Consider the following 25026-nt stretch of genomic DNA (forward strand, 5'->3'; position numbering starts at 1 on the left):
TGTTACCAGGAAGAAGAACCGCAGTAGCAGGCCATTAAGTGAAAGCTAACATAAAAGCTGATAAAAGCTTTAAGGCAATGGTTCTCAAGCTTGGCTGTACATTTGAATCACCTGGGGGAGCTTAAAAAAATGCCCAGGCTCTACCCTAGACCAGTTGATTCAGACTCTCCAATAGTCTGGGCCTTCAGGCTCTCTACCTGATTCTCATGTGCACCAGGGTTGAGAACCACTGGTTTCTAGTGTAACCCTTTGCAGAGGTATTTGCATTTTCATAAGCCTTAGTGTAGCCCTTTGCAGAGGTATTTGTATTTTCATAAGCAACTAAGAAGTTGCTTCAATGATTAAAGACAGGAAAGGGTGCTAGGAAAACATCTGTCTGTCTGTACCACCACCATGTCCTCTCTCTTTCTGAACCCTTCCAAACCAATCTTTGTAGATAGGTTCTTCTATGCCTACTTATCTAATGACGGATCCCAGCATGCTATTCTCTGTTACTAAATATTATGTTGTGATGATTGAAACTGATGAAAGACTGTTGTCTTTACACTTGTTTTTATAATGATTACCTCCAAAATTTTCATATAAAACTTTTTTACATTTTAAATTTGTATATTTTTGTAAAATTAGGTGAGCTAAGAAACAAGTTAGACTCCAAATGGTGTGCATAAACAATGGTTGAGTCTTTGCATAAAGAAATCTATCTTCATTTGTATACTTAGTGTGTTTTTTTAAAATAAAAGAAATCAGAGGGATTCATGGAGGCTAATTTTCCCTTCCAGGCCTATCTGTACCAAAGAAAGGGGAAGATTTTCTTGCCTTTTCTTTTTCTACAAATGGCATTATATGCGTAGGTATTTATATATTTTTATCTGTATGAAATTTCAGGGGGAAACAATTGGCCCATTTTCCAAGCGTAAGAAAAGAAAGTACCACCATTTAGAAGAGATATGGTTAGGTTGCTGATCTTTGTTCTTATTACTAAAAGAAATGAGAAACAGGATCTATTCCAGGGAATGGGAGGGACAAAGGGACCATTTGGCCCCAGGCTGCTTACACACAAAGACCTTCAAAATTGATTTTTACTTATTATTTAAATGAGATCTATGCATATAGTCCATCATATAACTTTAAACTTGTGCCCATTTATTAGATACAGGTTGAGTATCCCACAACCGAAATGCTTGGGACCAGAAATGTTTTGGATTTCAGATTTTTTTTTTTCATTTTAAGATACTTGCATATACATAATGAGATATCTTGAGAATGAGACCCAAGTCTAAAGACAAAATTTATGTTTCATATACACCTTATACACATAACCTAAAGGTAATTTTATACAAACCGTTTAATAGGTTTGTGCATAAAACAGAGTTTTGACTGCTTTTGACTGCAACCAGTCACATAAAGTCAGGTGTGGAATTATCCAATGGTGGTATCATGTCTGAAAGTTTTGGATTTTAGAGCATTTCTGATTTTATATTTTTGGGTTAGGGATGCTTAACCTGTATCTACACACTGCTATTATGCTTTTGTATGAATTAATTTTTTAGCACAGTCATCTATATTTTTCTCCTGAAACATGAACTGCTTTGCATTGAAGTTTTGGAATATTTTTAAGCATTTTTTTAATTTAAGCATTTAAAGTACATTTTTTAAAATTTATGACAAGATTATTCTAAAATTTATAGGACTGAAAAGGAACTAGAGTAGCTATAATAGTTTTCAAAAAAAAACATAGTGGGAAGAATCACTGTACCCAATTTTAAGACTTATTATACAGCTACAGCCATCAACATTGTTGATATTGGCAGAGGGATAGACACATAGATCAATGGAACAGAATAGAGAATGCAGAAATAGACCCACACCTCTATGTATAACTGATGTTTGACAAAAATGTGAAAGCAATTCAGCAAAACATAAGGATAGTCTTTTCAACAAATGGTAGAAGAGTAGTTATGTATTCATAGGTCAAAAAATAAACCTTGTCCTAAACCTTACACTATGTATGAAAATTACTTAAAATGGATCATAGACTTATAAGTAAAACTTTTAGAAGAAAACATTCAGGACCTAGGGCTTTGTGAAGAGTTTTTGGGTAAGATACTGAAAGCGCAATCCTTGAAAGAAAAAAAATTAAATAAATTGGACATCATCAAATTAAAAAATGTTTGTTTTATGACTTTGGATGTGTTAAGACATGAAAAAAACTAGCTATAGGCTGGCAGAAAATGCTTGCAAATCACATATCTGACAAAAGACTCATATGTAGAATATATAAAGATTGTCAAACTCAACAGTAAATAAACCCAAACAGTCCAATTAGAAAATAAGCAAAATACATGAAGAGACTTCTCACCAAAGAGGACACACAGAGAGCAAATAAACACATTAAAAGATATGCAACATAATTAACCATTAGACAAATGCAAATTTAAACCACAATGAAATTTCAGAATGGCTAAAATAAAAAATCATGACTCATAAATACCTGGTAAGGGGTAAATTAGTACACATTCGAAGTCAGTATAGCCAAGTCTTAGAATGCTAAACAAACACCATATGACCCAGAATTTGTATCCCGGGGTCTTTATCACAGAGAAATGAAAACTTATTTTCACACAAAAACCTGTAGGTGAATACTCATAGAAGCTTTATTTGTAATAGCCAAAACTGGAAACAACCAAAATGTCCTACCTTAGATGAAGAGTTAAACTTTAGTATATCTATACTGTAGAATACCACTCGGCAATAAAATGGAAGAATTATTGATGGATCTTAAGTATGTTATGCTGAGTGAAAAAATGCTAGTCTCAAAAGGCTTACATTACTGTGTGATTTTATTCATTCTCAAAATGACCAAATTGTAGTGATAAAGAACAGATTAATGACCTCCAGGGGTTAGGGTTGGTAGTTCAGAGGGCAGCATGAGGGATGGTCTAGTCTCTAACCTGATTGAAGTGATGGGTACATGAGCATACACATGAGATAAAATGACATGGAAATATACATGCATGTGGCTCCAATGTCAATGTCCTGGTTTGGATATTGTACTGTAGTGGCATAAAACTGGAGGAAACTGGGTGAAAGATGCACAGGGACCTCCTGTACTATCTTTACAACTTCCTTGGAATCTATAATTATATCAAACAAAAGTTTGATTGGTTTATTTTTTTAATAAGCATTGACTTGTTAAGTATAAGAACTTAAAATAGATTATTTTTGTAATTCTCTTTGGACCTTTTTATGTTTCTACTATGCTGGGATCCTCAAAAGCTGGAAGGGCCTGAGCCTCTCAGACCTCTTACCTCTGAGAGGTGAGAGAAGTAAAATTCACCAGCCAGGCTGGCCCTAACATCCTCATGGGAAGCCTAGTTGGAAACATCCCAGAAGAATACTGCCTCAGGTTTCCAAGGCCTGTGGGGTGAGATCTGCAAAGAGAGGGATGATAAGCAGGACTCCTCCTGACCCACACTTGGTCCCTCATATGACACACACACTCACATACACATACACACACACACGCGCGCGCGCACACACATGGTTTCTCAAAGTCAGCTGCTACCATGGCCTTCATTGTCGTCTTTGCCACCTTTGTATCTGCGTCACTGATTGCTAATTCCTAATCTATGTAAACACCCTTGTGACATCACTTTACCCATCTTGGCTGTCATCTCTGGGAAATGATTCCATAAGAGGCAAAACCAGTCCTGCAGATTTTCCAAACCCAGAAATATTTCTGTTGTATTTCCTGTTACATAACTGAGGTTTGTGGAGAGCCCATGAGACTGAAGGAAGGACAGGAAACCCCTATGTTGTATTTTAACTATTTTAACCCACGTTTCCCTTAATAACTCTTCTTCCTGTTTACTACCTTTTTTATTATTTTCTTTATTACTTCTATCCTGGATATAAGAGTAAAGTAGGACTAAAAAACTTTTTTAAGTCTTTGAACAAGGAACCTCCATGAACGTATATTTACACACAGCTATTTTGAGTTTCAAGATGCCTGAAAAGGGTGTAGCAGCATTCTTTATATAGTACTTAATGCAAAATGCACCCTCAACTTGATCTCCCTTGTGGTTGAGAGTATGCATATATCTATTTCTTTTCTTTTTTTTTTTTCTTTTTTCTTTTTGAGATGGAGTCTTGCTCTGTTGCCCAGGCTGGAGTGCAGCAGTGCGATCTCAGCTCACTAAAGCCTCCACCTCCCAGGTTCAAGCGATCTTTCCCCTTCAGCCTCTCCAATAGCTGGAATTACAAGTGTGTTCCACCACGCCTGGCTAATTTTTTTTGTATTTTTAGTAGAGGCGGGGTGTCACCATGTTGGCCAAGCTGGTCTCGAACTCCTGACCTCAAGTGATCCTCAAACGCCATTTTATATAGAGTTTTATTTATAAGAAATAAGTGGGACAAGTAGGAGATTCTTAAGAATCGTTGCACTCTAGTTCAGATATTTTTTGTGTATTTATAATAATCATAGTTATATAAGCATAATTAACCCTTAATTTGTAAAGTTTATATAAAGGCTACATTAATTAGATACTTGATTCAATAACTAATAGATTACCAATCTATTTAAAATAGCCATTTTCTTAAACACTTATTAGGTCTCAAGAACTGTTTTGAGATGCAGGAATTCATCTAATTTTCACTGCCGGGCGAGGTGTGAGAGCCCTAGCATCTGAAAGTGGTCAACTTGTGAGTTGGTAAGAAGAATTTAATAACAACAGAATAGGTTTGAAAAAGGAAAGTTTTAGTAGAAAGAAAGAACACTGCAGAAGAGTGCAGCAGGGTGCCTTAGCAAGATAGAACTGAGTGGGCCATGGTGGATTCTCCTTGGGAGCATTTATGGACCTTAAGACAGAAGCTTGAGGGTAATTTGGACCATATTAGCCAGACAGGTCATGATAAATGATGACATTTATAGTCATTTTGGTGCCTTTGTGTCAGCAAGGGTTGCACAATGAGTTTCAGCATAGCGTTCTGGAGATGTATAGAAATTTTAGTTACTTAGAAATTTTTTTGAAAGAGGCCTGGAACCAGATGCCTATTTAGATACTAGAGAATTTTAAATACTTCTAAATTCCCTTGATACGGAGTTTTGCCTCTGATGGCCTAGTTGATGGTCACCAGGTGGTCTTTGCTCCCTTCATGATACTTCTAAATTCCTCAGATATGGAGTTTTTTGTCTCCAGTACCTGTTCGTGGTCATTAGCTGATTTTTGCTGTCCTCACTCACAGTATCTTTCAAGTAGGTACTAGCAATCCCTCATTTTACAGATGATGAAACTGAGACACAGAGTTTGAGTAACTTGCTCAAGGTGACATTGCTGGTAAGAGGCAAAGCAAAAAATAGGACCATGCAGTCAATATCTTCATTAAAAAATTTATGAAAGATTATAATAAATGAATGTAGTGACCAAATAGTCAAAATAGTCTGGAATCACTCTCTCTTTGCAATGATCAAGATAATCCAAATGAGAATATTTCAGTTAACAAAATCCGTCTCATTACAGGATACTGGCAACTGCATCAAATCTACATTTTGCTTGCAAATGTTCATCCAGTATGAAAGAGAGAATAAAAATATTAGGATAAAATAATTTTTTTAAGTGAGGAGATAGGCAGTCACACCTTCTTTTGTGACACAAACCAGTTCTACAGTAGAATAATGAAGGCATTGTTCAGCAGTTTGAAGGTTTGATTTATAAAACTAGGTGTTAACTGATTGGCAATCAACCAATAGAAGGTAAATTGCTAAGCTAGTCTGCATGTGCAGATGCTAGTAAGAAATTTTCAAAGGCACAGCTGCACTTTTATACAAAGGTCCCTGATCATCTACAGGTACTTCCCCACATGTGGTCATGACCTTTGATGACACCCATTCAGGATATCAGTCACCAGTTTGTTTATAAAATTATTCAGATGTACTTAATTAGATTATTCAGAGTTTCTGTGGGAGTGCAGGAATGTCCTGTATTTCTTGTCCCTTTCTCCCATAACTTCTACCTCCCTACAAAGACCTAAATGCTCTGCTTTTGATGGAGGCGTGCAACTTCAGATAAGCTCAGGTAAGAATATAGGTGTTTTTGATAGGCTAAAATGGAAAGCACAAATTTCTGAAACCCCAGGAAAAAGGTGCAAACTCTACATACACTGTGCAATCTGCATGAAATCCACCATAGGAGAATTGAGTAGTGATTAAACGGTTTGAAAATTCTGCATCAAATTCACAGAGTTTTACTTTCAACCCGTTTGGGTGAAAGAAATAATGTCCTTACAACATCTCTTCCACTTCTTTCCTTGTTTCTTACTCTTCTCCATTGGTTACTCTTTAATCATTCAGCATCTTCCTTTTTATTTATCTCACACTGTGCCTGGGACACAGAGTAAACTTTTCTACTTCCAGCCCCTTCATCCCACCCTTTTAATATCGTTCAACGAATATTTATAAATTTCCTAGACTGTGGTAGTTAGTGCTTTTCTGAGCACTGAAGATACATCATTGAACAATAGACACACACAAACACACACACATACACACACACACACACACGCATACGTGCATGCATGCACCAAAAAAAATAAAAGATTAACTGAAAGCTTAAACTAAATATTGGAAAAGAAACATTTTTGAGAAAAATTCAGTACTGAAAGAAAAGATATTCTTCAAAAGTATAAAAAGCAACCTAGATTATTGCAGGAGATCATACAAACTGGTTTGTTTTTTATTTAAATTCTACAGTCACATGGTTCATAACAGTATTTCAGTTTAGTTTTAACTTGCATTTTTTTTTTTAGTTTTGGGTAATATTAAGAATATTTTACTGTGTTTAGAAGTCTTTTATATATTTCCTTAGGATAAACTATCAGCTCATATTCTTTGCCCAATTTTCTAATGGGCAATTTTTTTTCTCATTGATTTATATGAGTTGAAAAATATTTTTTCCAGTTTGTTGATTATCTTCATTATGACATTGCTTAGCTTAGCGGTTTTGCATTGCAGAAGTTATTTATTTTTATGCAATCACATTTGTCCAACTATTTGTTAATGGTTTAATGATGCAGGAAAAGGACCTTCCCCTCTAAGATTATAAAAGAATGTTCCGTGGTTTCTTCTAGTTCTGTTCTAGTTTCATTTTTCTAAAAATAAATCTTTAGCTGGGCGCAGTGGCTCATGCCTGTAATCCCAGGACTTTGGGAGGCTGAGGTGGGCGGATCACCTGACGTCAGGAGTTCGAGACCAGCCTGACCAACATGGAGAAACCCCGTCTCTACTAAAAATACAAAATTAGCCAGGCATGGTGGCGCATGCCTATAATCCCAGCTACTCGGGAGGCTGAGGCAGGAGAATCACTTGAACCCGGGAGGCGGAGGTTGCAGTGAGCCAAGATCACAGCATTGCACTCCAGCCTGGGCAACGAGAACGAAACTCTGTCTCACAAAATAAATAAATAAAATAAATCTTTAATTTATTTTGAATTTACCTTGGGGTGGAGTATAAGGTATAAATTTATTTTTTTCTTTCAGGTAACTCTTGAGTTGCCCCAACATTGGAACCACCTTTGCAAAAATTCTAACTGAAGAAATTATGACAGTGAAAGAGATCAGAACTAACTGACTCCATCTGGCTTCTAACGTTTAAGCTGTCCTTGTTCATTCCTGGGTGCAGGCAGAACTAACCTTGGGAAGGAATTTAGTTTATGGTTTGACTCTGAAACAAAATTGATAATGTCCCTTTTCCCAAAAAGACCCACTTCTTGCCTGGGGACCAGTCTGCCTTTGTAGGACTAACAGATTAACTACAGGATTAGATATTACATTTGAGGGGTCATGCAGCCTCTGGCTACAAGAGTCTGACCTTCCCCAGATTGCTCCTATGGATAGCATTACTATTGTAAAACCTAAGATCAGTGCTTGAGATATTTTGCAGACCCTGCACTGGATGGATCAGCTGACACCACCCAGATTGGTAATCTGGCTTAACCACTTCTGCGATCCCCTCTATAATTCTATCTCCAATCTGACCAGTCAGCACTTCCCACTTTCGAGCTCCTACTTTAATTTAAATTATCTTTAAGAACTCTGATCTTCGTGCTCCGGGAAACTGATTTGTGTAATAATAATACTTGTGTCTCCCATACAGCCAGCTCTGCCTGAATTACTCCTTCTCCATTGCAATCCGCCTGTCATGATAAATTGGCTCTGTCTAGGCAGCAGGCAAGGTGAATCCACTGGGCAGTTACAAATTTGGGGGCTCGACCAGGATTGCCTTTGTTGTTACCTGCTCTGTAGCCCACCTCTGGTGATGGATCTGGAGGCCAACCCAAGTGGCCACCTAGTTCTCTTGGACTAGGGGCTGACTCTGGCACTCTCTGCCAGTGGGGTGCTGCTGACCCAATGTGCATGGATTCAATTGCAGTGGAGAAGTAATGCCAGGGAGATATCCCATAACTGTAGCCTCATCACTGGGTGTCTGCAGCTGTAGCCTCAATGCAAGGTGTCTGATTTGGTGAGTATTCCAGGCAGCTACCAACAGCCCCTTCCTTCTCCTGATTTATTGGCCTCTCTGGAGGTGCTGCTGTCTCTTAGTAACCTCCCAGGGTGTCTATCTGTAGCCCTATCACAAGGTATCTGCCTGTAGCTCCATTACAAGGTGTCTGTAGCTGTAGCCCCATTACAGAGTGTCTGTCTGTAGCCCCATTAGGGGGTGTCTAATTGGATGGAGAATAAGGAACTTGTTTGGAGGACTACTCTTGGTTTGAGACTGGGTCTGGAATCTGTGTCTTGAAGGCCTTCTGTTCATCTTACATTGTGTGTGTGTGTGTGTGTGTGTGTGTGTGTGTTTATATGTATAGAGGGCCCTGAAGGAATTGCTCACAGCAATTTTCTGGGGGCAGGGGACAGAGTCTCACTCTGTTGCCCAGGCTGGAGTGCAGTGGTGCAATCTCGGCTCACTGCAACCTCCACCTCCCAAGTTCAAGCAATTCTCATGCCTCAGCCTCAGAGTAGCTGGGACTATAGGCGTGTGCCTCCATGCCCAACCCTGAGTTATCATTTTGAGTAAATGAATGACTTATGGTGACATGGGACTCTATTTTGTGATATCCAGTGTTTTAAATCTTTGATATTTGACAAACCTTCCAAGATCAAATTATAAGTATAAAAAAAATTAGATATCCTGAAGTTCAAAAAGATATATTAGGCTTATTTAATGTATTAAAATCATGCAGGAAACATTGTCAAGTATAAAATGGTGTTTAACTTTCTTTGAGTTATACTCATATAAATATGTTATTAGTATGTGTTATAAAATTGTATAAGATTTCTATAATTCTAATATGCCTCAGTATATGTTATCAGTAATAATTATAATTGTTATGTTGAATTTTTGTGTGCCGCAGAGGTAACAAATTTCCTTGTCAATTTCTTTGACTGCGGCTTCCCTAAAACATTTCTGTCATCTGCAGACAATTGTTGTCTTGATTTGGTCCTCTTTAGGAGATGGTTTTATAATCAGCTATAAAACTTTGACAGGTGCTCTTGAATGCAAGTTTCTGATAACCTTGGAGATTATGACATTAAAATAAAGGAAAAAACCTTTGGGACTCTCATAAAGAGCTGAAATGTTCTTTCATATGAAGAAATCAGCTCTGTCTAGGTAGCAGGCAAGGCAAACCTGTTGGGTCATTACAACATTAGCTATTAAATAATCTGTTTTCTCATTGACCTGAGATGCTATTTTTATCATATGTGTTTGGGTCCATTTCTGAATTTTTTTAAAACTTATTCATTAAAATTTGTCTACTTTTCTTTTTTCTTTTCTTTCTTTTTTTTTTTTTTTTTTTTTTTGAGACAAAGTCTCTCTCTGTCGCCCAGGCTGGAGTGCAGTGGCCTCCTGAGTAGCTGGGATTACAGGCGCATGTCAACACACCCAGCTAATTTTTGTATTTTTAGTAGAGATGGGATTTCACTATGTTGGCCAGGCTGGTTTCAAACTCCTGGCCTCAAGTGATCCACCTGCCTTGGCCTCCCGAAGTGCTGGGATTACAGGCATAAGCCACTGTGCCTGGCCAGAACTTTATCCATTTCTTTGATAGTACCACATTATTTAATTATTTTAGCTTTCTAAAAATTTTAATATTTAATATGACTAGCATCCCATTTATTAACCTACTTTTCAGAATTTATAGATTAAATTAGGGAAAACTGACGTCGTGTGAGCCTTGCCATCCAAGAACATGCTGTACATTTTCATTTATATAAGTTCTCTTCTCCTGATTCTTAAGAGCATTTAAAATATTTTTCATATATATGTTGCACATATCTTGCTATCTTGTTACATATTGTCTTTATTTTGTTGCAGCTATAAGTAGGATCCTTTCATGGATTAAATCTTCTTACTGGTTTCTTTTTTAATATATGAAGAATATTTATTTTAATCGAGTTCCCAGCCTAGATGTTGAATTGTTTTTGTATGTATGATACTTTTTTGGTTGATTTTCCCAGTTTTTAAAGGTTGATCTAGTTCGATCATCTGGAATCCCTTTTGAATTTCTGTACCTCTGATTTCTTTCTCTGATCTAGTTATGTTAGAGCTTTCAGAACAATAACTAAAGTGGTCATAGCAGATGTATTTGTCTGGTTCCTGACTTTGTTGGAAATGTTTCTACTAATGTTTTTAGGCATAATGCTGAATTTTAGGTTAAGATCAACAATTTTTATATGTTAAGGAAATATCTATGTATTTCTCTTTCACTATGAATCAAGAATAAATGTTGAATTTTAACAGATGTCCTTTTAACATACACAGATATGACAGACTTTTTCCTTAAATCTTTTAATATAAAATTAAATTTTAATCTTTTAAGTTATATTAATGAAGTTTCAAAAATTGAATTTATAGAACTAATCTTCACATTTGTAGAATAATCCCCATTTGATCAGCATATACCTTCTATTAACAAGCTGCTGGATTGTGTTTGCTAATGTTTTATTTAGTTTTTTTTTGTATCACTAAACAAGTGAATTTATCTATAATTTATTGGAGCATATTTTTTGTCAGATTTTGCCCTGTATCCTTTTATCAAACAGAAGCTTTTCACCAGTGATTTTGTTAAATAAGACACATATAAAAATATATATGACAATTTTTACTCCTTCCAAATTTGGGGGGAAATATATATGACAATTTTTACTCCTTCCAAATTTGGGGGTAAATATAGTTAAGATAATTAGATTACAACAAGTCAATTACATTACTTCATGAATATAGCTCTCTTTAATTTTCCAGGCACAGAGCATTTATATTTTGTTGGTCATTTGTGTTATTATTTTTCAGTTATGGAGAAAACTTGCATAGATGCACTTCCTCTTACTGTGAATTCTTCAGAAAAGCAAGAGACTGTATGTATTTTTGGAACTGGTGATTTTGGAAGATCACTGGGATTGAAAATGCTCCAGTGTGGTTATTCTGTTGTTTTTGGAAGTCGAAACCCCCAGAAGACCACCCTACTGCCCAGTGGTGCAGAAGTCTTGAGCTATTCAGAAGCAGCCAAGAAGTCTGACATCATAATCATAGCAATCCACAGAGAGCATTATGATTTTCTCACAGAATTAACTGAGGTTCTCAATGGAAAAATATTGGTAGACATCAGCAACAACCTCAAAATCAATCAATATCCAGAATCTAATGCAGAGTACCTTGCTCATTTGGTGCCAGGAGCCCACGTGGTAAAAGCATTTAACACCATCTCAGCCTGGGCTCTCCAGTCAGGAGCACTGGATGCAAGTCGGCAGGTAAGATTAAACAAATTTACACTCAATCTTTAAAACATGAATCATTAAATGTGCACTTGCCTCAAAGATTCCAAAATATAATTCCAAGATGAAATGCCCACTAAATATTACATTTTGCTAATACGTGCTGTGAATAATTTTCTTGAGCTTGACCAAATAAGGTGGTCAACTGTTATATCTCCCATTGTCTGCACCCTCAGATTTTAGTTTGATGGAACCCCATGGTGTCAGCCTCTGGAGGCTTCTTGTCAGTACTAGAAACTAATACTTGGTGAATATCCTTTTCTGCTTCCATTACCTTGTATGAAACTGGTTCCATTTATACACTGAGATTAGAAGCATTCATAAGTGATGCGGCACCACAAACACAGAAGATCAAACTACTCACAGTGTGGAGAACCATGTCTTATATAAGTGTGATGTGCCTAAAACCATCATCAACTAAAAACCCTGGTACTTACCTATCTAAGACACCACATACAAGTTTAAAACATCTTGTTACATATGTTAATTCTACATCCTTATTTTAAAATCGGTTCACTGTTGTATGTCATCATTTGGCATGGTGCTGTTGTAGCCTTTCAAAATAATTATTAAATAAGGAAAAGGAGTAAATACAGAATTAATTAACTGTTTTTAAACTAGGTGTTTGTGTGTGGAAATGACAGCAAAGCCAAGCAAAGAGTGATGGATATTGTTCGTAATCTTGGACTTACTCCAATGGATCAAGGATCACTCATGGCAGCCAAAGAAATTGAAAAGTACCCCCTGCAACTATTTCCAATGTGGAGGTTCCCCTTCTATTTGTCTGCTGTGCTGTGTGTCTTCTTGTTTTTCTATTGTGTTATAAGAGATGTTATCTACCCTTATGTTTATGAAAAGAAAGATAATACATTTCGTATGGCTATTTCCATTCCAAATCGTATCTTTCCAATAACAGCACTTACACTGCTTGCTTTGGTTTACCTCCCTGGTGTTATTGCTGCCATTCTACAACTGTACCGAGGCACAAAATACCGTCGATTCCCAGACTGGCTTGACCACTGGATGCTTTGCCGAAAGCAGCTTGGCTTGGTAGCTCTGGGATTTGCCTTCCTTCATGTCCTCTACACACTTGTGATTCCTATTCGATATTATGTACGATGGAGATTGGGAAACTTAACCGTTACCCAGGTAAATCTCTTCTTATATATTTTCCTCTGCTCCTGAAATCAGAGACTATTGCTACATCATATTCCATTTCATAATTATAGAAAGTCACTCTTCTAAGCATCTTCTTTTTTAAAGTAACTAGAATTAGAAATGTCATGTCAGTTTTTTAAAATGAATCCAGTTTAGATCTCATACAACTATTAAGAATAAAAGTTTGCCGGGGACTGTGGCTCACTCCCATAATCCCAGCACTTTGGGATGCCGAGGCAGGTGAATCATGTGGTCAAGGGATCAAGACCATCCTGGCCAACATAGTGAAACCCCATCTCTACTAAAAATACAAAAATTAGCTGGGCATGGTGGCGGGCACCTCTAATCCCAGCTACCCAGGAGGCTGAGGCAGGAGAATCGCTTGAACCCAGGAGGCAGAGGTGGTTGCAGTGAGCCGAAATCGTGCCACTGCACTCCAGCCTGGGTGACAGAGCAAGACTCCATCTCAAAAAAAAAAAAAAAAAAGAAAAAAGAAAAAAATGATAATACTAGTTTACTTTCCAGGTTCGCTTGGGTCCAGATCTGTATTCCCAGGGCTCGTAGAGATATTGGCAAACTGACAGATTTCATGGCTCAAGAAACCTAAAGACACCTACTTGAATTCCTTTGGTTGGCATTCAAATGTTAACTAATGTGTTTTCAAGCTTCTATTCTTAGGCATGTTACTTCCTTTTGGAAGTCAAAACCAACCGTCTTTTAAGTAAGAGGGCTAACCAAACATGTGCCACACTAAATCAAACAAATTCACAAAAGAGCGCTTATAATTCCCTTAATGTTTGACTTGGGGGAAGTTGACCTCAATAACTAGAAAACCAAATAATTCTGAGCAAATATCAAATATTGTCTTATGCATAATCAAAAGATTCAGTGAGAATCAGCTGAAGGAGTTTTAAGACATTCTCAGAGGAAGTGCTATAAGTCAGTTCTAGTTTAGAAATAGCTAGTTTTGATAGATCTTACTTCAGTCTCAAAAATTATTAGTTAGTCATTAATGATGCTTCTATGGGTTTCTCTACATTATTTTCCCAACAAATACATGTAAGTTTCCTGGGTAAGAGTCACACTACAAGTGTCTGATTCCTCTCAACCTGTGGTGCAAGACTGATGTATTATATTATGACATAATAAACATGAAAGAACCCACTTTGAGAGTGTGAGTAATCCACATATAAAGCAGAAAAACAGAATTCTGATGTAATTGTTTGAGAACATCAAGTTTTGCTTGGGGAACAAAATGCAGATGGTAATGAAGGTTTAAGTGAGTGTTTACTGTCTTTTAGAATTTACAGGGAAAATCAAAACTTTCTACACAACTCCTAGAATCAAGTCCAAACAGAACCAATTACTTTTTTTGCCAAAAATGTAATTTCTAAGTGTATTTTTCACTAAAGTTATTTTAAAATAATTTTTAAGAAATGCCATACAATTTGCTTTCAGCAAATAATTTGTGCCCACTGTCAAAGTGTGGGCAGTTTGTAAAATGTAGTTTGTAAAAATGTAGTTTTGTAATTGCTTATAATTTTTCTTAGGCAATACTCAAGAAGGAGAATCCATTTAGCACCTCCTCAGCCTGGCTCAGTGATTCATATGTGGCTTTGGGAATACTTGGGTTTTTTCTGTTTGTACTCTTGGGAATCACTTCTTTGCCATCTGTTAGCAATGCAGTCAACTGGAGAGAGTTCCGATTTGTCCAGGTAAGAACTTCAAGATCTTTCCTAACTTTTCATTTTGCTCCATCACTTCCCTAGCAATCATATTTAAAAATTCAAATTAGAAAATGTTGAACCCAGGTACAAAAGGCAGAATCCATAATGATTTGATTTCTTAATACTCGCCAAGATTCCTGACTGCCTCCATATCTACAGCTAAGACTATAGGGTGAAAAGTACTAAGAACTATTACAATTTATGTGTGGAGATGTACTAGGTACAAGGCGAAAAGAAACCCCAAGACAAAATTTCACCATCTAGAAATTAACCTTACAACATGGACATATAGATATGGAAAACCAGATGTTGAGATAAAGTTTAAAATCTTCACAGCAAGATTTGATAGATGTCATCACACCGGAAGACTTAATGCTCTTCTGTAAGAGGGAAAATTGTTTTCTTCCACATGTCAAGCACCAACCAACCCCACTTTAAAGGAAGTTAGTAACTACACATTCTTGTAGACCAGTGGTCCTCAAAGTATGGCACCAGGACCAGCAGCATCTGCATCACCTGGAAACTTGTTAGATACATGAAGTCCCAGGCCATGCCCAGGCCTACTGAATCACAAACTCTGAACCTGTGGCCCAGAAATTTAATGAGCCTTCAAGATGATTCTGATGCATGCTTATTATGAGTATAATAGAAAAGAGCATTAGTCTTTAAAATTAGGTTAGAATTTTATAGAACTATTGGAATCTTAAGTCTTGCAATTTCTCCCAGGGACCAAAGGCAGTCAACATGTTCTCTTTAACACTTTTGTTCAAGGTATTAAGGCAGAAATAAACAATAAGCTTTAAAATGTAGGCTGAAACAAGATTGGCTATTGCTCTTTATTGTGATAGAAATGAGCTAGGATCTGGTTTTAGTCAGTAACATATACTAGATGGTGCTTCTTGAGGTCATACTGTGTCATATTCATCTCTGACCTCTAGAAAAGATGATAAATAAAAGAGTTTCACCTTTGGGAACCAAGAGAAGCTACATTGTTTATTCTAACTTGGAAGAGTTTACTCCTGGGAAACTTCCATCCAGCTAGGTTAAGGTGAAGCTACTATGTCATTTGTAAGAAATAATCTTGTTTTAAATGAAGTATTTACCATCCTGAAGAAGGGTTAGTGCTTTTTTTCAGTACTTGGCAAAGTGTCCTAAACATTATAGGTCTCAAATGTTTGTGGTTGTTGACAAATATCTGTCACTGGCTTAGAGTGTTTCACTTTAAGATGTAAATAATGTTAACTTACATATTTTTGTTTCTTGTTTATAGTCCAAACTGGGTTATTTGACCCTGATCTTGTGTACAGCCCACACCCTGGTGTATGGTGGGAAGAGATTCCTCAGCCCTTCAAATCTCAGGTGGTATCTTCCTGCAGCCTACGTGTTAGGGCTTATCATTCCTTGCACAGTGCTGGTGATCAAGTTTGTCCTAATCATGCCATGTGTAGACAACACCCTTACAAGGATCCGCCAGGGTTGGGAAAGGAACTCAAAACACTAGAAAAAGCATTGAATGGAAAATCAGATATTTAAAACAAAGTTCAATTTAGCTGGAGTTCTGAACTATGGTTTTGAATGTTTAAAGAAGAATGATGGGTACAGTTAGGAAAGCTTTTTTCTTACACCGTGACTGAGGGAAACATTGCTTGTCTTTGAGAAATTGACTGACATACTGGAAGAAAACACCATTTTATCTCAGGTTAGTGAAGAATCAGTGCAGGTCCCTGACTCTTATTTTCCCAGAGGCCATGGGGCTGAGATTGAGACTAGCCTTGTGGTTTCACACTAAAGAGTTTCCTTGTTATGGGCAACATGCATGACCTAATATCTTGCAAAATCCAATAGAAGTATTGCAGCTTCCTTCTCTGGCTCAAGGGCTGAGTTAAGTGAAAGGAAAAACAGCACAATGGTGACCACTGATAAAGGCTTTATTAGGTATATCTGAAGAAGTGGGTCACATGAAATGTAAAAAGGGAATGAGTTTTTTTGTTGTTTTTTGGAAGTAAAGGCAAACATAAATATTACCATGATGAATTCTAATGAAATGACCCCTTGACTTTGCTTTTCTCAATACAGATATTTACTGAGAGGAACTATTTTTATAACACAAGAAAAATTTACAATTGATTAAAAGTATCCATGTCTTGGATACATACATATCTATAGAGCTGGCATGTAATTCTTCCTCTATAAAGAATAGGTATAGGAAAGATTGAATAAAAATGGAGGGATATCCCCTTGGATTTCACTTGCATTGTGCAATAAGCAAAGAAGGGTTGATAAAAGATCAAAAAGTTCAAAGAAACCAGAATTTTAGACAGCAAGCTAAATAAATATTGTAAAATTGCACTATATTAGGTTAAGTATTATTTAGGTATTATAATATGCTTTGTAAATTTTATATTCCAAATATTGCTCAATATTTGTCATCTATTAAATTAATTTCTAGTATAAATAAGTAGCTTCTATATCTGTCTTAGTCTATTATAATTGTAAGGAGTAAAATTAAATGAATAGTCTGCAGGTATAAATTTGAACAATGCATAGATGATCGAAAATTACGGAAAGTCATAGGGCAGAGAAGTGTGAAGATTCATCATTATGTGAAATTTGGATCTTTCTCAAATCCTTGCTGAAATTTAGGATGGTTCTCACTGTTTTTCTGTGCTGATGGTACCCTTTCCAAGGTGACCTTCAGGGGGATTAACCTTCCTAGCTCAAGCAAGGAGCTAAAAGGAGCCTTATGCATGATCTTCCCACATATCAAAATAACTAAAAGGCACTGAGTTTGGCATTTTTCTGCCTGCTCTGCTAAGACCTTTTTTTTTTTACTTTCATTATAACATATTATACATGACATTATACAAAAATGATTAAAATATATTAAAACAACATCAACAATCCAGGATATTTTTCTATAAAACTTTTTAAAAATAATTGTATCTACATTATATATTCAATTTTACATCCTTTTTTAAAGGCTTTGTTTTTCTAAAGGCTTTGTTTTCCTTTTTATTTTTTTTTCTTTTTTATTTTTTTGAGACAGTCTTGCTTTGTTGCTCAGGCTGGAGTGCAGTGGCATGATCTCAGCTCACTGCAACCTCCTCCTCCCAGGTTCAAGTGATTCTTGTTCATCAGCCTCCCGAGTAGCTGGGACTACAGGCATGTGCCACTATGCCCAGCTAATTTTTGTACTTTTAGTAGAGACAGGGTTTCGCCACATTGGTCAGGCTGGTCTTGAACTGCTGGCATCAAGTGATCTGCCTGCCTCCGCCTCACAAAGCACTGGGATTACAGGCATGAATCTGGCCTTACGTGATATATTTTCTTAATGGCTGCATAATATCACATCAAATAGGCATTTTTCAAACCTCTTTCCTTATTAAACATGTAGACTATATCCATTTTTTACTAAAATAAATAACATTTCAGATAATATCTTTGCACTGATAATGTTGCCAAGCCATTTCTAAAGTGACCTTATCAATTTAATTACCATTGGATGAGGGTGTTGCTTTCATCGCACCATTGTAGATTGTCTTTTTTATTTCAATTTGCGTTTATTTATAACTGGTTGCAAAGGTACACAGAACACATGCTCCTTCAACTTATCTTTGATAAACCCAAGCAAGGATACAAAAAGTTGGACGACATTGAGTAGAGTCATGGTATATGGTGCTGACCCTACGGTATCAGTGGAAAAGATAAGGAAAATGTCACTACTCACCTATGTTATGCAAAACAGTTAGGTGTGCTGGGGCTGGATACTGCTCTTTTACTTGAGCATTGGTTGATTAAAGTTTAAGTACCATCCAGGCTGGTCTAGAGAAGTCTTTGGAGTTAACCATGCTCTTTTTGTTAAAGAAGGGAGTAATGTGTTTATCCTGGCTCATAGTCCGTCACCGAAAATAGAAAATGCCATCCATAGGTAAAATGCTGACCTATAGAAAAAAATGAACTCTCCTTTCATAGCCTAGTAAAAATGCTCTACCTGAGTAGTTAAAAGCAATTCATGAAGCCTGAAGCTAAAGAGCACTCTGGTGGTTTTGGCATAATAGCTGCATTGCCACACCTGACCTTTGGCCCCAACCACAAGTGCTCCAAGCCCTACCAGCTGACCAAAGAAAGCCCAAGTTCTCCTTCTGTCCTTCCCACAACCTCCCTCCTCCCAAAACTATGAAATTAATTTGACCATATTAACACAGCTGACTCCTCCAGTTTACTTAAGGTAGAAAGAATGAGTTTACAACAGATGAAAATAGGTGCTTTGGGCAAACTGTATTCCTTTTAACAGATCCAAACTATTTTACATTTAAGAAAAAAGTTAAACTAAACTTCTTTACTGCTGATATGTTTCCTGTATTCTACAAAAATTTTTATACTTTCATATTATTTTTGTACACTTTCCCCATGTTAAGGGATGATGGCTTTTATAAATGTGTATTCATTAAATGTTACTTTAAAAATATTTCCTAGTTTTGTTTAATTCTGGTTTTAACTCATCAGCATTCCAAATAAAGTTACTAAAAGGTTTTGAATCACAGTAGTTCCAGCATCTAGGACTAAAAATACTTCCCTTCAGGGATAAGCAAAAGAGAAGGCAGTGCATGGGTTTGAAAGTGCATTAACAGATCTGCAGCTTCTTGCAGTGTAAGCTTGAGCTCAGCGGGGTGGCACAGTCCAGTATGCTGTGTGTGCTTCAGTATTACCCTCAGAGAGGGGAAAGCATCAGATGGCTAAATGGGGAGGACTGCACTATCCCACGCTGGATTTTTGTGAGAATTAGGAGGTAAAAAAGGCTTTCCTTCTCCATGCAGACGCCACAGGGATAAGGCTAATGGCTTGACAAGCAGACTTCAGGTTGGATTCAGACTGCGTGACTGGGCATTAAATGCCTTGCACAACTGGACTGCTGCAGCTCTGATGGGTGTTATCCTGCTTTCAAAAATAGTATTAAAACTTACAAATAAAGAGAGGACTGACAACCTGGAGGAAGCTAGAAGCAAATGGAAAGCCCCTACTGAAAAAGCCATTTCAATTAGAAATTCATTCAGGAGCTCTTCATTCATCTATTGTTCAGGGATCACAAAAGAGCCATGATAATAATAAATGTATATTATGCATTTCACCTCTGAGAGCATAAAAGCTTCTGGAACTCTGTTCCAAAATTAATGTGTAATGGCAGTCATGGTACTGCACACAGTAGTTGCAATTTTCATTCTCCATCATCACAACCATCATCTTCACTACCACTTCTCCAACACACACACACACACACACACACACACCCCACGAGAACCCATAGATAGCCTTACAGGATCCTACTTCAATTTTCTATAATGAATTAGGTTTACATTCTAGAAAAATCCTTCACTCTTCTAAAGGTTTGTTCAGTAGAATTTGGGAAAAGAGTATAAGTTACTCTTCAATGTATCAGAAGCATTTGAACCAGGTGATTCCGTCTTCAATAGAGGCTGAGTAAAATAAGGCTGAGACTGGCCGGGCGCAGTGACTCACACCTGTAATCCCAGCACTTTGGGAGGCCAAGGCAGGTGGATCACCTGAGGTCAGGAGTTTGAGACCAGCCTGGCCAACATGGTGAAACCCCATCTCTACTAAAAATATAAAAAATTAGCCAGCATGGTGGCACATGCCTGTAATCCCAGCTACTCTGGAGGCTGAGGCAGGAGAAGTGCTTGAATCCAGGAAGCAGAGGTTACAATGAGCCAAGATCGCGCCATTGCACTCCAGCCTGGGTGACAAGAGTGAAACTCCGTCTCAAAATAAATAAATAAATAAATAAATAAATAAGACTGAGACCTACTGGGCTGCATTCCCAGGACAGCAGGTGTTCTTAGTCACAGGATGAGATAGGAGTAAGCACAAGGTACAGGTCACAAAGACCTTGCTGATAAAACAGGATGCAATAAAGAAGCCGTCCAAAACCTACCAAAACCAAGATGGCAATGAAAGTGATCTTTGGCTGTCTCAGCTGTTCATTATATGCTGATTATAATATATTAGCAGCCTAAAATACACTCCCACTAGCACCATGACAGTTTACAAATTCCATGGCCACATCCAGAAGTTACCCTATATGTTCTAAAAGCAGGAGGAGCCCTCAGTTCTGGGAATCATCTGCCCCTTTCCTGAACATCTCATGAATAATCCGTCCCTTGTTTAGCATATAATCAAGAAATAACTATAACTATACTCAGCCAGGCAGCCCATGCCACTGCTCTGCCTATGAAATAGCCCTTTTATTCGTTTACAGTCTTAATAAACTTGCTTTCATTTTATGGATTCACCTCAAATTCTTTCTTGTGCAAGATCCAAGAACTCTCTCTTGGGGTCTGGATTGAACTCCCTTTCTAGTAACATATGCATTACCTCTCCTCAAGCTCGAGGCAAAGTCCTAAAGTTTCGGATAAGACCCATATGAGGGAGGTGAAGGATGAAGGGATTGAGAGCAAAGGGACTGAGAAAAGGGGAGTGTGGAAGAGCAAGACAGTGCTCTTGCCATTACCCAGCAAAAGCCAAAGGGATCCAGTACTACTTGCTTTCTGCTGTAAGGGAATTTTGGAAGGCTTTTAATGATACTTACAGCAGAATGCCATGAGTAAAGCCTATGCTAACAATTTCACATGCATTATCTTATTTAATCCTCATAACAGTTCTCTAAGGTTCTCTTCTTATCCTTATTTATCACGAGGAAACTGAGCTTTGAAATCTCAGTACTTTGACTAAGTTCACACAACTAATAAGAGGCAGAGCTGGGATCTAGGCAGTCTGACTCCAGGGCCATCTCCTTTTAACACAACGACATAATAGGGGACACCTATGCTGTCCTCTTAAATGTCCCTTTGAATCCACAAAATAGACTAAGTGAACGAAACCACTGCAACTCTTCTTAAAAACATTTTTAAAGACAAGAAGCTTATTGGCATTTTAAATATTCCTGATTGCCCAGTCCTCAATACTCCAGGTTTATCTATGCTGATTTCAATTCGTCCTCTAAGGTTGTAGAAACATAGGATCTGTGGTTCCCGCATTAAGTTCAATCCCATTGCAATTGCCATTTTAATCTTCCCACTCTAGTCTGGCCACGAGGTTTCCTAAACTCTAAAGGGAGCTTTGTTCTGGTGGAGGTAGGTAAAATCCCCAGACCTGAGGACTCGAAGGGGCAGTCAAGGAGAGGATAGCTCTTCTCCAGAGCTTAAAGGCAAATATTTTCTTTTTCCCTGGTTTCTCACCTTATTGCTTTGTGTACTGAGTGAACTTATTTGTTTTTGAGATCCAGTAACCCATGCAAGAAATTTCATAACACTTCTCATTTAGTAGTTTAATACTAGTTGAAGAATCTAGGGTTACACACACACACACACATACACACACACACCAGGCTTAGTTCCATTACCTATGGCTGTAAAAATGAGATATTTTTCTCAGTTTTGTAAAAATGAAAGGCTGCTGGACTGGAACTCACAGTATTTTATATCAAAAAGTATCAGATTGTGATAAAATAGAAAACCAGAATTAAACTTGGCCTTATGATTTTTAGAAAGTCAACAGATTTTGAAGGAGCCCACCCAGTGTATTCATTTCATTTTTACTAATCCTTCCTTTCATGCTAAGATAGAGATGAAAAAGAATGACAGAGTTCCTGTTCTCATTTCATTACAGCAAAATAAATAAGTTTTAGTGTTCCATAGCTCTGTAGGATGACTATAGTTAACAATAACATATAATTTCAAATAGCCAGGAGGACATTGACTGTTCCCAACACAAAGAAATGATAAATGTTTGCAATGATGGATATGCTAATTACACTGATCTGATCACTATACATTGTACATACATAAACATGACTATGTACCTCATGAATATGTACAACTGTTATTTGTCAGTTTTAGAAAATAAAAAAGTGGAAGAGATCTGCTACCAAATGCAGGAATTTTCTAGAGTCTGTTATAGCTAGCCTTCTACAGGCTTAACTCTTCTCATGATGGAGTATTGACCATCACCAACAGGAAATCTTTTGTTTTAGGCACTCCAGGAAATTATCAGGGAGTTCTCTCTGTAGATAACCAAAGTTTCCCTAGTTGTACTTCTACCCATTTTTCTTAGTGTGATCATTTAAAGCAGTGCCTCACCAACTATCAGAGATGAGGGCCAGTAATTTTTGTTTCATTTTTTTCCAGTTCATTACAAATCAATGCACATGTCTGTAAAACACAAAATCACACCCTTAAATATGATGGCGACATAAAATTGCCATAAAAGTTTCTAAACTTTTCACCCCAATTTCTGAATTTATCACAGACTGGTAAAAAACAGCTCACAAGCCAGCACCACGGGCAGACCACACTTTGCACAGTGTTCAAACATAGGCCTAACAACCTGGCTTAGCTTGGCACTTCTAAAAACCGATCCTGAGGCAAGGCTTCTTGTAAAAGAGTTTATACTGGAAGTTAAAAATCATCAAATTATTAAATACTGGGAATGGAGTAGTAAAGTAGACAGAGCAGGGAAGGAATAAAGGATGAATTTTCAAGCTGGTTACCCATCTGGGCAACTGGAGCTCAATTTTGCTGGGAAAGTCTGGAAGACAGTGTCAGATATAACTAAGAGTTATTCCCATCAAGGGGAAAGGAAACTGTGCTTTTCATGCACCAAATCCTTGCTTAACATTGGAATACAGATGCTTCCAAGACATTAACTTTGTGGCACTTTTGGCTTTTCCTACACACTTATTGTGTATGCCACCATGTCTGGGGGGAAAAAGGCCCACAGGCAAAGAGGTACCAGCATTCATACCACCAGCTTTCAGCTTGTAGAGATGGCTGCCAAGAGGAACTTGTAGTTGGCAGTGCCAACTACAACTGCTACACCATCCAGTTGGAAACTATACAAAGAGTATGAACAAAGTTCACAGGAGAAACAAGGCTCTGCAACATACGAAAATATATTCTACTTCATTCATAATGAGACGTGTGAAAATTGTAACTGTATCAATACCATTTCTCACCTAGTAGATGGGCAAAAATCCAAATGTTTGAGCACACATTCTGTGGGTGAGGCTGTGGAAACGTAGGTTCACATGCATTGCTCTTGGATATGCAGATTAGGACCACTCCTGTGGAGAGCAATTAGGGAATATCTTTCAAAATTAAAAAATGCAGAGTTAAGTTTTGATCCAGGAGTCTCACTCCTGAGAATTTATGCTATAGATATGCCTACAAGCATTTGAGATGAAAAAGAAGCATTGCTATTTGTTTTTCTTGTTTTTCATGAATAACATTGTAAAAGTAGAATATGGGCAGTGACTCAAGCATTCATCTTTGGGACTGGTTAAGGAAACTATGATGCTTTCACAGAATGGAATTGTATGCAGCTGTTTAAAACAAACCAAGACACCTTCTTTCACATATATGGAAAGATGTCCAAAATATACTGTTACGTTTTTAAAAAGGTACAAAATAACATATATAGTATGATTCCTTTTGCATATGTGTATTTGCTTTTAATTGCCTAAAGAAACTCTCAGAAGGATTCAAAAGATCCATACCAAACAAGACAGGAGAACAGAGGAGTAGTGACAGGAGTAGAAGCACTGTAGACCTTTTCATATCATTTTGGTTTTTAAATTACATGAGTAGGTTACCTAATTATTAAAATAAATTTAATTTAAAAGGTAATGGGGGATAGGAAGAAATTTGTTAAAAGATACAAAATTACAGCTAGATAGGAAGATTAAGTTGTAGTGTTCTATAGCTCTGTAGGATGACTATAGTTAACAATAATATATATTTTAAATAGCTAGAAGGAGGATATTGAATGTTCTCAACAGAAAGAAATGATAAATGCTTAAGATGATGGATATGCTAATTACCCTGATCTGATCACTATATATTTTATGTATTGCAATGTCACTATGTACCCCATAAATATGTATAATTATCATGTGTCAATTAAAAGTTTTTAATTAAAAAATTATAAATAAAAAATTTTTTTAAGTAATTGATTGCATATCCCTGCTAAATCTTATCTTACGCTAAACATCTCCAGCACATTCATTGTTTTCTCTTGTATAAAAATTTCTAAATCTTTCATCTTTCTGGTGCCTCTTGTTCAGATCTACAAACATTTCGATGTTCCTTTTAAAACACAGTTCCCTAAACCAAAAACATGATATTTTTCCCTTCTTTCAAATTCTGTAATTAAAATAGTATTTAAATTCCTAGTAGACATTTTAGGAATATTCAACAACAAAAAGTTGTCCATTATTTCATCTGTATTGGCATTTTTCCCCATA

At 37.0% G+C, this 25026-nt stretch overlaps 1 protein-coding gene and 1 long non-coding RNA gene across 2 annotated transcripts in view; one reads left to right on the forward strand and one right to left on the reverse strand.

Moving 5' to 3' along the window:
• Nucleotides 1-23741, forward strand: part of STEAP4 (STEAP4 metalloreductase) — a 35121-nt gene extending 11380 nt beyond the window's left edge. The window contains exons 2-5 of the mRNA XM_004045697.5: nucleotides 11345-11802; nucleotides 12448-12975; nucleotides 14535-14699; nucleotides 15982-23741. Coding sequence (XP_004045745.1) covers nucleotides 11347-11802; nucleotides 12448-12975; nucleotides 14535-14699; nucleotides 15982-16212 — 1380 coding nt within the window. The 5' untranslated portion in view covers nucleotides 11345-11346 and the 3' untranslated portion in view covers nucleotides 16213-23741. The remainder of the gene's footprint in view (nucleotides 1-11344; nucleotides 11803-12447; nucleotides 12976-14534; nucleotides 14700-15981) is intronic.
• LOC109027779 (uncharacterized) overlaps nucleotides 1-24125 on the reverse strand; it is a 94842-nt gene extending 70717 nt beyond the window's left edge. Inside the window, exon 1 of the long non-coding RNA XR_010134713.1 lies at nucleotides 23740-24125. This is a non-coding gene — a long non-coding RNA (uncharacterized lncRNA). The remainder of the gene's footprint in view (nucleotides 1-23739) is intronic.
• Between the last annotated feature and the right edge of the window lie 901 nt (nucleotides 24126-25026).

This window comes from Gorilla gorilla, chromosome 6, assembly GCF_029281585.2.
Source record: "Gorilla gorilla gorilla isolate KB3781 chromosome 6, NHGRI_mGorGor1-v2.1_pri, whole genome shotgun sequence".
In the NCBI taxonomy this organism is placed as follows: Eukaryota; Metazoa; Chordata; class Mammalia; order Primates; family Hominidae; genus Gorilla; species Gorilla gorilla.